Here is a 15,000-nt window from a genome sequence, read left to right as displayed (position 1 = left end):
ATCCAGTATCATATTTATCAAATAATAAAATGGTATAGAAAGACATTAAAATTTTAAAAATCCATCCTTATAGTCCTTGTAAAAAATTAGGAAAAATATAAAGAAAAAAATCACCCCAATTCTTCCACCGAGAAGGCCACTTGGAACTCTAATTTTCTGCCTTCAAATTACACGATTTCCACCTTTGCCTCCCTAGTTGCTCTAGGTTCGGTTCCTGCCACCGCCGGCTAAGAAGCAGCAGCGCAGCGACCTGGGGAAAGTCGCCCAACCGGACGTACCCGTTCGCGCCACTCGTCACCTCCCCACCGCCGGCGGGGACGCGCGGCTCCCGGGGACTGGGGGCGGGGTGGGTCCCGGGTGACCCATAGGGAGCCGCGCTCGACTCAGTACGCCCGGCCAGAGGGGCGGAGGCGGGGCCGGGGGGGGGGAGGCACCTCCCACCAGGAAGTTGGCGGCGGCCGAGCCAGCCCTAAGAGGATGCGCGCGGCGGCCGCGCGACCCTGCGAGAGCTGGGCTCAGGCGCAGCGCGACCCCGCTGGCCGGGCGGGGCGCGCACGTGTGTATACGAGTGCGGGGGCCCGTCAGCGGCCCGGACTACAAGTTCCAGGGTGCCCAGCGGCGCGCCTGGGTTTTCTGGCCGCGCGGCCCGCTGGCTCCTGAGCAGGTCGCCGCGGGTTGGCACGCGTCACCTGGTTCCCGAGTAAATAAGGGAGAGAGTCCCCGAGCACCGTAAATAGAGTCCAAGTGGGCGGGGAGCCGTCCCGCGCCGCCCGCTCATGTCTCTGCAGAGCCGAGTGTCCGGCCGCCTGGCACAGCTGCGCGCGGCGGGGCAGCTGCTCGGCGCCCGGCGCCCCTGGCCCGGCCCCTCGGCGGGTGCCACGCGGACCCGCAGCACTGCGTGCGGTCCTCCGGCGTCCCTGGGCGCGTACGACCCGCGCGCGCGGACCCCAGCGGGAGTTGGGGCTTGGGGGGCGGCGGCGGTGGGGCGGAGAGCCGGGGTGCGCACCTGGGCCCCCCTGGCCATGGCGGCGAAGGTGGACCTGAGCACCTCCACCGACTGGAAGGAGGCAAAATGTAAGTGTAAGCAGGAGGGGGGCGCGAGGGGCGAGGGCGGCCCTACGTGGGCCTTCTCCGGCTGGACAGCACCCCACCAGCAGCCTCGTCCACCCCAGAGAACTGGGGAAGTTAAGGTCCCATGTGCCCCGGTATGGACCCCCATTAACAGCCACGCCCCCCGTGTGCCCAGCCCCATAAACTACTTCACCGCCCCGACCAGGTCCAGGTCCCCAGTGGGGGGCAGTGTGAGGAGGGTGGCCTCACGCCATTGAAATGTGTTGCTGGGCACCCCCAGGGAGCATCCAAGACCTAGTACCTTAATCTTGTGCACGAGGGAAGCTGAGGCCCAGTGCCAGAACCAATAGGCCAGAGTCACTCGGAGTTCGCTTCAGGATCGGACAGGCTCTGAACTCCCCAGCTTTTGCGTAGTATGGTTTCTCAAGGGGTGGCATTTTAGGCAGAGTGGCAGGGAATGGGCTGAGGGGACAGCTCTGGGGCTGGCATCCCACCTGGTGGGATCAGATAGCCACAAGGAGTGGCCTCCCTGAGCAGGCCGGTTCCACCTCCCCCCACGCCTACCCGGGGGGCCTGCCTCTCTAGGCACGTGGTTTGGTGCCCTTTTGCCCTTAACGTTGGCCTCTGGACACTTGTGAGCACTCTCCGCCTTATTCCTGGGGGACACAGGACAGAGGAGCTGCGGGGCAGGGCAGGGATGGGGCGTTGTGCCTATGAGAACAGTGACCCCCCGCCGCCCCCCACCCCCAATACCCAGGAATCGATCCATTTCCTCCCGCTCTGGGGCAGGGCATGAGTCCTGGTGGGCATGAATCCCAGGGCTGGACTCTGGGCCCGAATAGAGCAGGGAAGGCAGGCAACCTGACCTGCAGAGCCCCAAATAGCCCCGGCTGCCTGTCCAGCTGCCCCTGCCCTTCAGGGCCTGCTCCCTGGGCTCCTGTGACCATTCGGGCTGGATCCCCTTTCAAAAGAACAGGGGCAGCAGCTCATTGGCTGGGCCCTTGTGGTGAAGTGGGTTCAGCCAATGGGGTTGGGAAGGCAGGCCTAGGGCGGGCTGTGGTTGGGGGCAAGGGGAAGGCATCCTCTTGGGATTGGAGGTAGAGTTCAAGATGACTTACCACTGTCATGAATTGCATTGCCTTCACTGGGATCTTAAAGCACCAGCAGGAAGCACTTGACTTTGCTCCCGGAACACAAGGAGTGCTTGTCAGCCCTTCAGCCCTGGCCCCAGAACACCGTTCAGGGTGGGGAGTGGGGGCTGGCCCCCTGGTACGGGGACTGTCCCCGCAGGGAGCCCTGCTTTCCCTTCTCTGTCAGAGAACAGTAACCCAGGGTGGTGGGAAAGAGAGCTGGGGAGGCCAGGGCCCCAGGCACCTGTTCCTGGATCCGCCACTTTTTCTAGGACCCAGCTCTCCGCCCCTCCCATTCCTGGGTGCCACTGAAAACTTCCAGACCTCATGAAGCTGATGGGTCAGGGATTCCCAGGCTGCTCTCTGCTAGGAGCTGGGATTTCCATTCATTCAGTCCATGTTTATCGAGTGCCTTCTATGTAGCCAGCACTGTTGTGCTGGGGAGACAGGCAAGGACCCTGGCCTCACGGAGCTTAGGGGGAAGAAACGGTAGAGGATGTGATCAAGGCAATGAGACAATGCCAGGTAGAGGTCAGTGCTGCAAAGAAGCCGTGGCAGATGGGGCCGCGTGAGTGCCAGTGTCCAGTCAGGGGGCAGTGTGAGGAGGGTGGGCTTGCCCCAGGAACCCCAGCAGTAGGTGTGAAGCCGCCCGCCCCCCAGCAGCCGTTAGGTGGCAGTTTGTGGGGGTGAGACACACGGAGGTCTCTCTGTGTCTTAGTTACCTATTGCTGCATAATAACAGGTTACCCAGACACTTGGGGGCTTAAAACAGCAAACATTTATATTATCTCACAGTCTCTGAGGCTCAGGAAGCTGGGAGTAGCTTAGCTGGGTGGTCAGGCTCAGGGTTTCTCAGGAGGTTGGCGGGGACTTGGTTAGGGGTGGAGTGAGCCCTTCCCAGATGGCTCACTCCTGTGAAATGGCTGTTGCCCAAATGCCTCCTCTGGCCCACATTCAAGGGGAGGGAAATTAGTTTCCACCTTTGGGAGGGAAGAGGATCAAAGAATTTGGGGCATATTTTTAAAACCGCCACACTGAGGGACTGCCTCAACTGGATTCTGCCTCTGATTGGGGTCCAAGCTTTGATCCTTTATTTATTTGGCCACGCTGCTCAGCTTGCAGGATCTCAGTTCCCCGACCAGGGATTGAACACGGGCCCCCAGGAGTGAAAGCGCCGAATCCTAACCACTGGACGGCCAGGGAATTCCTACAATCAGTGTTCATTTACCTAAGTATACTGCTGTGTAACCACTACTTTGATCAATAGGTAGAACACTGCCATCGCCCCACAAGGTTCCTTTGAGCCCCTTTCCAATCAGTACCCCTTACTGCTAATCATTTTTCTATCTGTTCATTTTGTTTCTTCTTGAACTTCATATCACCAGAGGCATATACTGTGTCCGGTTCTTTTTACTAATATCTGTGTGACTCGTCCACATTATTGGGTGTACCGACAGTTGGCTCTTTTTTATTGCTGTGTAATGTTCCATGGTGTGGATGTACTGCAGTTTGCGCATGCAGTCTCCTGTTGATGGGCACTTGGTCTCCAGTTTGGGACTGTTGGGAATAAAGCTGTTGTGAATATCCTTGTACATGTCTTTGATGGACATGTGCTCATCTTTCTGTTGGGGGTATACTTACACAGGCCTCTAAATGCTTGTCTATGCCTGAGATGATCCTCTCTCAAAGACTGGCACATAGTAACCAAACTCACAAGAGACTGATGTATAGTTCAGAGGGTTGAGGTGCAGTTCACGCTGAGGAAATGTAATAGCTGTGGGTCTGGAAACTCATGTGCACATGGGCAGGGCCTCCTCTCCCTGTGGAAAAGCCATGTGGAAGCCAATTCACAGTCTTAAGTTTGCTCAGGAGCAGGTGTTCTCAACTAGGGAGCTGGTTGAATGATTTTGGAAGCTGATCCCACTGCCCTGGGCAGGCTGGGCAAGCTTTCCTGCCAGGGGTGCGCCTACCCACTGAGGATGCCCTTCCCCGGGCGGTTGCTCAGTGTTCCAGTACAAATGCAGTGCTGAGTGCCTGCTCTGGGCCCCAGGTGCAGATGCCTCAGTCCATGGCCCAGCGAGTCCTCTGGACAGATAGTCAAATTCTGCCTGGGTTCTGCACATTCCTTTTTCCTGGGTTCAAGCTGACTGCCCACTTCTGTGGACCTGTTCTTTCTGTGGACCTATTCTTTCTCTAGGTAGGTAAATACCATCAGGCTGATCTTCCTGGCTAGGAGACATTCAGTCTTTTTGAGAGACCTCTGCAGTATTTGATTTCACTGGCCAGGGGTTAATTTCTATAATTTAATTCCCTCAGTTCTGGAGTGTCTCATTACCACCCGCCCCCGCCAGGTTGTGCCTTTTCATCAGAAGATTGTGGAAACAGTCCTACTGTAAGGCAGTTGGGTACGAGGGGACTTAAGTTCAGGCACTGGGGTGTTTGGGGGCTTTGCCTCCACAGGAGGGGCCTGGCCTCCAGGAGAAGGGCACAGATCCTCCTTCTGACCTGTGGTAGGGGCAGAGCTGTGTGCTAAAAAAGAGAACGGGTATTGGTGTCATCAGACATGGTAAGCCCTGGCACCACTGCTTCCATGCTCCCTGAGCCTCAGTTTCCTCATCTGTAAGATGGGACCAACAGCACCCGATTTGCAGGTTGTGCTGGGATCACATCAGAAACCATTTTGTACACAGCGGCCAAAGGGTCCCCAGTGCCCCCCTCCCTTGACACCCCCCAATGCCCCCCGTCCCTTGTCACCCCTCGGGTCTATCTCCTCTCTCTGCCCTGTTCTGGCCATGGGGACACTGAGCTTATATAAACTTGTCTCCCCTGTGGTCTCAAATGCTAGAACTCTGACCCTCAGTTCCTGAGCCCTGTTTCCTCTCCCAGGTGGCTCAGGATAGGGTCATGTGTTCCAGCCTGTTTGCATGGGGCAAGGCAAAGACTGATTTCAACCCCTGTGGGATTTCACGCAGAGCAGATGATTTATCTGATTCGACTGCCGAACCAGAAAATTTCCCAGGCACACCTGGGAATTGGGTGGGCTTCTCCCACCTGTCTTCTGGGAAGCAGCCTTGGCACGTCCCGGTGCGGGCGGAGGCGAGGGGGTCTGGGAGAGCAGAAAAGCTCCAACGTGCCTCCTGCCATCTCCCCTTTGCTCGTGCCATAGGCTTTGATGAGCCCCTGCTCTTGGGGGACGGTGAGAGGTGATTAATGCCCCCACTGCCGTGTTCCCAGAGCCCAGCTGTTATCAGCCCTGCCCACCCGCCCTTCTTCAGAAGAGGGGCCTCCCTCCGCGCCAGCCTGCCCTCAGCTTTCCGAGCACCGTCTCGTGAAGTGCTATAAAGACACTTCTTTAAACACATCACTGAAGTCCTGTTCGCCCGGTGCCCTTTACGGTTCTGACGCAGCCTGCTTCCTCCAGCTCGGCTTCGTGCCCGGGAGCCGCTGAAAGCTTATCTGGGGTCAGACCTCCCCATCAAAATTTACTGCAAACATCCTTTTACAGCACCTGTCTCACTGAGCTGTGAAATACTCTCGCCTCTCCAAAAAGGAAAGAAAATTAAAACGTATGTTGTACATCTTTATCTTTATAAGAAAAATAAATCTCACTTGTGCTTTAAGTCGGCACCCGTCCTTCTGGCAGAGGGAGGTGGCGCGTGTTATAAACGTGTGGGGCATATGCCCACCGTAAGGGTCCTGCTTCTCCTCCTCCAGGAGCGAGTGAGGAGGGCCTGGGGGCGGCCCCGCTGATGATGAAGCTGAGGCTGTGAAGACAGCGCTCCGGTCCTCAACTGGCTTCTCCTTCCCATAAAGCAGAGAGCAGTGCAGCCGGTAGCTTCTCGGGGTCAGGCTGCAACCTTGTTGAGTGAGAACACGGCTCCCCGCACACTGGCCTCGCGAGGTGTGCGCCTGGGGACCACAGGCTGGAAGGGCAGGCTGGCAGGTGTCCCCAAGGTTGGCGCCTTGTCAGCCGGTAGCTGAGCTGGAAGCTCTGACGGTCTTCCTTTGCCGTCTCCGGGAAGCAGAGTCGTGTTTTGGTCTTTGCTGGAGAGAGAGGACTGCGTGGGCTGTGGGTCACTCAGAGCAGACCTCGGGTACTGGGGAGGACAGTGCAGGACAGAGCCCTGGGCTGGGTCCCGCCCTGGCTTCCTTTTGCTTGCCTGTGGCCAGGGCGATTGCTCTGCTGATTCTGTAAAGCAGGGTGGTGGCATCTGCCAGATGGTGTCTGCTCGGGGACCTGAGCCATCTCTGGGCATCCCAGACTAGTGCCGTGGGGTGCCTGGGGCCTGCCCCAGCCAGAGGGACTCCGGTCTTGGGAGTCCTATGGGGTTGGTCTGCGGTCTGGATGACCAACCCCTCCAGTGTCCCAGTACGGGCCTGCACTCCGGCCACAGGTCCAGCCAGCTCTGAGTACTGGCACTTGGGCATGCCAAGGCCTCGGAGGGGGCCTTTGGTCACAGTTGTGCAAGACGATAAATATGGGGACCCAAATAACTTAAACAGCTGCTGCACCTGCTTTGCCCCAAGTTGGAAAAATAATGTTTCCCCTCCCAAATTTTGTCTTGTTTTCGTTTGCTCTCTTTGGGCCTTCTTATTTCACACACAGGAAAGACTGAGTATTTCTGATGTGTATATCACACTCGACAGCTTCCTCTGTGTTTTCGCAGCCAATCTTCTTGTTCACAGCAAGCTTGGGTGCCAAGGAAGGCTGGCCTTGTCCCTATTCTAGAGATGAGAAAACTGAGGCTGAGAGGGTGAGCACCTTGCCCAGGAACATGATGGTGGGAGGTCATGAGCCCAAACCTGGGGGGACCGAGGAGCAAGAGTGGAATCAAACCCCAGCAGCGGCCAGGCCACGGGCCGGCAAACGCCCCAGACGGGCCGGGGGAGGCTGCCAGAGCCTTGCTTTTGCTCTCCCGTCCAGCTGTTCTAGATTTCTCTCCATTTCCCCACCCGTACGCTCTCTCCGACCTCAGGGCTTTTGCACGCGTTGTTCCCTCCTCCCGGAAGACCCTGTTCTGTTAGCAAACTTGCCCGCAGCCTTCAGGTCTCAGCTCCTTGGTTCATTGATTCATCCCACAGATGCCCAGGGACACTCACACATGCTTTATGCTGTGCCAGGTGCTGGGAATCCAACATACACATGACATATCCCCATATGGCCAAGGTCAAGCAAAGCACAGATGGTAGGGGAGGCAGCTGCTCTGGGAGGGGGAGGGCAGTGAGGAGGGAACTGTAAAGGAAGACCAGGCAGGAGGCACAGCAGGTACAAGGGCCCTGAGGCGGGAAACAGCTTGGCTGTTGGGGGAACTGAAAGGCTGAGGGGCTGTGGGCAGGGTGAAGTGCAGTGGGGAGGGTAGCACGGGAGGAGGTTGGGAAAGAGGCAGGCTCTCCAAGCCCTGGCAAGGACTTGGGGTTTGAACTGAGCTTCACACAGAGAGACAGCTTCTATCTGACTTCTGTCCCTAATATCTCTGGGCTGCTGTGTTAGGAGCAGACCATAGGGTGGACACAGGGAGTCAGCTGGCCGGGCGGGGCGGGGGGGAGGTGCTTCCAGAGGGGTCTAGGGAGCAATCAATGACGGAGGCTTAGCCCTGGTGGGAGTAGCAGAAGGCACGGTGTCTGTGGTGTTGGGGGGATAAATCTAACAGCCTGCAGATGGATGGAAGAGGGAAGAAGAGAAAGGAAAGGCCCTTGGTTTGGGGCCCCAGCAAAGTCTGGGGCCGTTCACTGAGAAGGAGGAAGGATAGAAAGGTCAGAAGCTCAGTTCTGCACACACAGAATTTGGGGGTGAGAGCAGGCTGTGGGCCTGGGGGAGCAGATGCGCGGAAGAGGCGAGGGGCTGGAGGTGCGGCCTTGGGACCATGAGCGTTTTCGAATGCGTGGAACTGATGTGAAAGCCCAGGGAGAGGGTGTAGATTAAGGAAGAGGGGAGGCAGCAAGGAGGCTGAGAAGCGGGGCCAGCGAGCAGCCTGGGATCGGAAGGTGGGGGTCCTGAGAAGAAAGAAGGGGTTGGGGGTGCTGAGCGTACAGGGGAGGCCAGGAAGGGCCACTGAATAAGGACAAGTGGCCAGTGTGGTGCCTCTGACCTTGGCCTTGATGGAGAGGTGGGGTCGGGGGGAGGAGGAAGTGGAGACAGCGAGTGGAGACAGTGGAGTGAGGCAGAGAAACGAGGCCACAGCTACAGCGTGTGGAATGCGTGGTTGAGGGAGGGTTTTGTTTTAAAAGCCCGGGTACACCAGAAGGTGTTTGAGGGCAGGCAGGACAGTCCAGTGGAGGGGGAGCCGCAGGAGTGAGTCCTCGGGGAGGTGAGCTGGGCGGCCCCGGCTGGGAGGAAGGGCCTTCGTGCCCAGTGACCTGAGGGAGGGAGAACGAGATATGGGCAGGTGTTGGGGGGGTGTTCTGCCTTGGTGGGAGGGGGAGGCAGCATCCACTGGATGGACGGCCGGGAGGACGAGCGGAGGAGCTTGGGAGAGGGAGAAGGGGGAGGGGGCACCCACTTCCGAAGGAGCGGCTGGAGTGGCCTCCTAGGGAAGATGAAGAACTTAGCGGGAGCCTCTGCTTGGTTGGTGGGGGTTCCTCGAGCGATTTGCAGCTCCTGGGGCAGACCGGAGAAACTGGGGGTACCTCTTCCAGGAAGCTGTCCCAGCCGCCCCTCTGTTTGGTCAGGCCCCAGACCTCGCCTCGCCTCCCAGGTTTGGTGCATGGTGGGTGCTCAGTAAATATGTTAACTGACTGATCTGTATTCAGACTGCCAGGGAGAGGCAGAGCCTGGATGGAGTCGAGCCTGTTTTTTGCTTGGTGGTACCGTCTGCCGGCAGCTGAGTGCTTTGTTTTGTGCCCAGCTAAGCCTGTTCTGCTTCTCATTTAACGCAAGGGAGCTTTCTGTGCCCCCATTTTACAGAAGAAGACAAGCAAGGCTTGGAGAAGCACTTCAGTTCCTTCAAATACCAGCACCATCCCCCCACCGCCACCCCTCCCAACACGCATAGAAAGGAGCGTTTAAAGTAGGAGCTCTTGGCCTGTTTCTCAGATCATGGGGAGGGCAGACCCTTGAGAAGGAGGCTGGGAAATGGGCTGTGAGCATCCAGGGACTCTAGTGACAGAGGGGACTGTCCACGCTGGGTACCACCCACGCTGGATACCCTTGCCTCTTAGAAAGAATGAGAATGGCACTGCTGTGGGGGGATTCTTAATCTCTACCTGGTGGAAGCATTTTTAATCTGATTTGGGTGCCCCTGGGATGAGGTGCCCCTGTCTCCCCTCAGCATCATTCTCCCCCTGTGCTTGCCTCCTGCCCCACACCCTGGATTGCACCCACCCAGAACCTCGAACATGCTGTTCCGGATGGTGGAACACCCTTCCCTACCCTGGCTACCTCTCAGTCCTCTTCCCAGTCTCCGCTAAGCCCCCCTGGACTGGGGTTCCGGCTACCTCCTCTCCCAGTCCCCGAGTGTCCCTTCCGTAGCACTTCTTGGAATTTGGATTGCTCGCTTGATCGGGTAAAGCCTGGTCAGCCTCTGTCTCCCCTGCTGCATTATAAATTCACAAGGGCCAGGACCACGTCTGCATTGCTGGGGGTTGGATCTCCAGCACCATGTGTAGGACCTGCGTGTGATGGGTGGTTAAGGAAGGGGGTGGGAAGTGGCTGCCGGAGAGTGTGGTTCTATCTCGAGCTGGAGTTGGTGTAAGCAAATTCAAGGTGTAACGAGCTTTTGGTAATAATTCCCTACAGTGTTGAGCTGGACTGTGAACGGGGCCCTTTCCAGGCTCCTCGGGCATCTTGAGGAGCAGAGGCTTGGATGGACTGACTTTGGCAGGGCAAAGGCACATATGGGGGACCCACCTGTCTCTTGAATATCTGTCTCTGCCTTTCCACAGAAGGCTCCAGCAGGCAGACCCTACCTCTCCCCCTACCCCCTCTAATTGCCCTCCTACCTCTGCACATTTTCTGATGCTTTTTGGGTTCCTTGACTGTGGTCTTTCCTCTTTGTTGTCCCCCCCTCCCCTGGTGGTCACTGGGGGCTGCTCCATCTGGGGAGTGTGTGGTGGAGGACAAGGCTGGGCGGAGAGCCAGGCTGCCCTGGTGGTCTCAGGCCGGCAGGGGGAGCCCACGAGCTGCGAGCCTGGACTGCTGCTCTGGAGAGAGGCTTCCCTGCCTGGGGCCACCCAAAGGGAAGACCAGGCCCAGCAGGGGAACCAGCCTGGGTGGACCCAGAATCTGTGAGTGGATGGGGGGCCACTCACTAGCTGTATGACCACGGGTGGCTTCCTGACCTTCCTGAGCCTGTTTCTTGATCTGTAAAATGGGGACAATTCCAGCCACTCCCTTGATTCATGACTCACCCCAGTGGGCATCTCTCCGCGGGGAGCCCTCTGCCAACGCAGGGGGTTTGTCACAAACGGGCACCAGACCCACTTGGTTCTGTGGCTCTTTGAGGAGCACGGGTGTCCTGGTTCCCTGTGTCCTGCTGCCTACAAATAACGACAATGATGATGTAACTGATTCAGTGCCGCTGACCTACCTGGCCTTAGCATGCGTGAGTAAGCTTGAAATTAGTCTGCAAGGGCTGTCTTGAAGATATTAGGGACCCAGAGGTGTGGATGCAACTGGAAAGTGGCAGAGTTGAATTCTGCACTCAGGTCTGTGGTGCCTGAGAGACACCCTCCACCTCCATGGGCCTCAATTTCCCCTCCTAACAAAGAGGGCACAGCAAGATCTTCTAGGGGACCCTCCTTCCGCGCCCCTCCCCGTGTGCTTGCGGGAAGGATGGGTGTGCAGGGCTGCTTTGCATCCTTGGACGAGGCGAGCATCCCCGTGAGGATAGGAGACCTGTGGGAGGTGGGGAGGCCCCCTGGACTGCTCCTCTCCCTGCCCGCCTGACTCTCCTGCCCACCCCACCCGCCCCTGCAGCGTTTCTGAAGGGCCTGAGTGACAAGCAGCGGGAGGAACATTACTTCTGCCGGGACTTCGTCAGGCTGAAGAAGATCCCGACGTGGAAGGAGGCGGCGAAAGGTAGGCCCTGCGCTGGGCAGCCCAGCTGTCCGGGTGGTGTGTGGCCCTTTCAGGCCCATACCTTGGGAGAATCATAAAGACAAGGCCAAGAAGGAGAATGGCGGCAGCATTTATGAGTGCTTGCTGTGTGCGGGCCCTTTGCGGTGTCACCTCATTTAATTATCAACACAGCCTGAGGCAGGTTCGGTTTTTATTGCCATTATACCGTTGGGAAACTGAGCCTTAGACCTGCAATCCCATGGCCGCTGGAGCTGGGATTTGCTGCTTGGTGTAGCGGCCAGCAGTGCAGCGTCCTGGTGAGCGCGTAGGCCCTGCAAATTTCAGGCCTGGTAACTGGGAACCCAGGCCAAGTTACTTAACCCTCCTAGGCCTCAGTTACCTGGTGTGTAAAACGGGGATGGATGGCATTGCTACTCTACCTGTGTGCAACGTTGTGCAGATTCAAGGAGATGAGTGTGTGCTGCACACAGTAGGTGCTTAGTCAGCGTGGGCTGTCATTACCGTGTCGTCGGTCCTCGCGTGGCACGTTGCCTCTGGAGGTAGAGGGCAGTTGATGGTGGCTTGCCTGACTGGTGGCCACTGGTGGGTCACTCTGCTGTGGGCACCTCTCTATGACCCCACCCTCGGCCTCTGCTTGTTCCAGGGGTGACCGTGAAGGTGGAGGAGCCCAAGTACAAGAAGGACAAGCAGCTCAACGAGAAGATCTCCCTGTTCCGAGGTGATATCACCAAGCTGGAGGTGGACGCCATCGTCAATGCCGGTGAGTGAGGGCTTCTGGCCAGCCTGAGCCAGAGACCTGGGTGGCCACCTCGTCACTGTACCAGGCACGCGTGGATGCCACCTGGCTCCAGTGAGGCTCGGGTGGCTGGGCGAGGGTGGCCTGCTGGCGCCACGGGAGCCCAGCATGTCGGCAGCGTGGACTCCTCTCCCCTTGAAACCCTGACCTGCTGCGTCAGGGGCGCCATGGTTGAGCTGCCTCGAAGCTCTGAGACCCGTTAGTGGCGGGTAAGGGAGAGAGCTCCGCTGGAATTGCGCCGGACTGCCCTGCCAGGAAGGCGGTGGCCAGAGGGGGTGGTCCGACCTTGGGGGCTGCAGATGCCCCTGACCACTGCTTTCCTTCCTCCGCCTCCTGCCCTCCCAGCCCCCCTTCTAATTGGGGTGGGCGAGGAAACATGTTGGGGAGCATGTCAGAAGAAGGGTGGGGGCAGAGGCCCCTGCACCCCTGTCAGCTTCCTGCGACGGCTCTTGCTGACTGGGCAGTTTATTGTGATGAGTTGAGGAGTCTTTTGTGTCTCTCCCCTCTTGGGAGAGGGAGGAAGGTGGCGGCTCTGCTCCCAGGCAGTGGTTGTCTGGCTGAGGTCAGGAGTGGTGTGTCAAGGGGCGGTCAAGTCCAGCAGGTGCTCAGGTGGTTCACAGGACAAGGGCGAGTGGGGGCCGAATCCCCCCACTGTGGTTGCCAAGTGTCACAGGACGGAGCCTCCTTCCTGGAGAAAGGTTCGCAGGCCTGGGCAGACCCCCTTGTCTTGGGTTCCAACTCATAGGGAAACTCCACCGTGCTAGCCGCTCCCCACCTGCGCAGTCTCAGGCGCTCCCAGGAGCGTCTCAAATCTCCTTCATCGCGCCCTTGGGCTTGCAGCCATTGGCTGACCCCAGTGCTGGCCAGGGCGTGGAGTGGCCAAGTGACTCTGGGTCTTGGCGGTGCCCGTGCTGGTCTTGCTAAGCGACTGGGCTGGAGTGACCAGGGGAGAGGTGGCCACTCATCCGCTCTGGGCCCGCTTGTCTGTGATCTGGGTTGCATTTCCGGCAGTGGCATTGCTCTGCGTGTCTCCCCGCTGACGTTCGCAGAACTGTGTGGTCACAGGGGTGTTCCCTCCCCCCTCATTGCCTATTTCAGCGCACAGGTGACCAGTCACAGGAAGGTAGGAGTTCTGACTCGGAGCAGGGTGTGGTGGGGTCACCTTTGGGTTTCTGCTTCCTCTGATGTGTTTCTCTTGGGCCACTAGGATGGTGGGTAGCAGCGAGGTCCGCATCTGGGGAGACACAGGGCTAAGACAAGTCAAGTCACAGTGGCCCAGGAGAGAAGGGTATTCTTGCTGCCTGGACCCCAGAGGGATGGCCTGTGTGGAAGGACCAAGCCTTGGGGCCCCGGCTGAGGGGACACTGCCACAGGCCTGCGAGGCTGCCCTGCCTAGTGCCCTGGGCCCTGTCAGTCACTGGCAAGGGTGTGGGAGGCGCCCCGCTGGTACTTTTTTTTTTAAAATAAATTTATTTATTTTATTTATTTATTTTTGTCTGTGTTGGGTCTCCGTTGCTGTGTGCGGGCTTTCTCTAGTTGTGGCGAGCGGGGGCTACTCTTGGTTGCGGTGTGCGGGCTTCTCATTGCAGTGGCTTCTCTTGTTGCGGAGCACGGGCTCTAGGCACGAGGGCTTCAGTAGTTGTGGTGCACGGGCTTAGTTGCTCCGTGGCATGTGGGATCCTCCCGGACCAGGGCTCGAGCCCGTGTGCCCTGCATTGGCAGGTGGATTCTTAACCACTGCGCCACCAGGGAAGTCCCCCCACTGGTACTTTTCTTCCTGAGCTGCAAAGTGGCCAGAGAGAAAAGTAGGGCATCTTATCCCCTCCTTCCCAGCCAGGTTGATGGTTGGCAGCCAGGAGGGAGGGTGTGGGGACCCAGGCAGGGTGTGGGCAGAATGCAGATGGAGTGGTGTGGGGGCTCTGGAGCCTGCCCGCGGGGCTGCAGGCATGATTAATGGCTCTGCCTAAGTGCCCTTGTGCCTGGCCAGACTCTGAGTGCAGCAGCTCTGTCAGCCTCTCATGCTCTCAGGGAAGCGCTTTGGTCCTGGCTTCATTTGATTCGCCAGGGCTGGGCGTGGCAGTGTTTGCTGTGTCTTTCTGGGGACTCCCCTTCTCCATGTACCTGCCTGGGCTTGCATGATGGGAATGGCGGGAAACCCACCCATTGGATAGTTGGGGATATTAGGGTCTGATGCCCATGAACAGTGATGCTCACGCAGCACCTGGCATGAACAGAGCCCTCAGCACCTACCGCTGTTGTCGGTGCTCGAATTGATGTCAGCAGAGTCACTGGACGTCAACCCTGGCCCAGGGATGCCAAGGGATCCTGGTACTTCCTACAAATGAGCAGCTATGCCTCCCCCTGCCTGCCTCAGTTTACTAAATACCTCCTGGTGTGTCTTCCCGGGATCTCCTTTTTTTCTAGAAAGAATCTCATAGCAGGGAGGACCCAGAACCTGCCTGGAACCCCAAAAAAAGACTGAGGTGGGCCCTGGATCCAGAGCTCCCACACAGAGCCTGCATCCCCTGCAGACCCTCCCTGCAGGTTTTCCCAGCCCGGTGTTTGGGTGGCCTTGGCACTAATCAGACCTCGGGGGTCTTTGGTGGGTTTGGTACCCTCCAGCATCCTCCCTGGGCACCCCCCAACCATGGCCTGGGGCCGCCGCCCACCAGGGGGCAGCAGAGATCGCGGTTCCTGCGCACAGCAGGGCCGGTAAATCAGCCTGTTTATTAGCGGAATAAAAGTCGCGGCAGCGAGGGGCTTTTCAGGGCTGCATAAATCTGGTCTGTGCCTCGTGAAACCCACATGTGCTTAATTCATATGTAAAGTTTCAAGCAGGAAGAGAATACGTGTCCATTAAATTCTATTTGACTTGATTATAATCATTAGCCCTGAATAATTGCTTCTCAGCGCCGACCGCGGAGCCACCACAATGAGGAAAAGGAGCGAGCAGTTATCTCGGGGTGGGAATTTTTTAATTTTTATTT

General features: G+C 58.0%; 1 protein-coding gene across 3 annotated transcripts in view; it reads left to right on the top strand.

Annotated features, from left to right (window-relative positions):
* The first annotated feature begins 448 nt into the window (after positions 1–448).
* Positions 449–15,000, top strand: part of MACROD1 (mono-ADP ribosylhydrolase 1) — a 152,422-nt gene continuing 137,870 nt past the window's right edge. Inside the window, exons 1-3 of one of the 3 annotated variants that reach the window (XM_033860910.2) lie at positions 449–1,074; positions 11,116–11,217; positions 11,861–11,977. In XM_033860910.2, the coding sequence (XP_033716801.1) occupies positions 777–1,074; positions 11,116–11,217; positions 11,861–11,977 (517 nt within the window). In that variant the 5' untranslated portion in view covers positions 449–776. The remainder of the gene's footprint in view (positions 1,075–11,115; positions 11,218–11,860; positions 11,978–15,000) is intronic. The other 2 variants (XM_033860909.2, XM_033860911.2) reach the window with 2 other exon arrangements.

The sequence above is a fragment of the Tursiops truncatus genome, chromosome 8, assembly GCF_011762595.2.
Source record: "Tursiops truncatus isolate mTurTru1 chromosome 8, mTurTru1.mat.Y, whole genome shotgun sequence".
NCBI lineage: Eukaryota > Metazoa > Chordata > Mammalia > Artiodactyla > Delphinidae > Tursiops > Tursiops truncatus.
The sequence above is the reverse complement of the archived record's forward strand: the minus strand, read 5'-3'. Positions and strand labels throughout refer to the sequence as shown.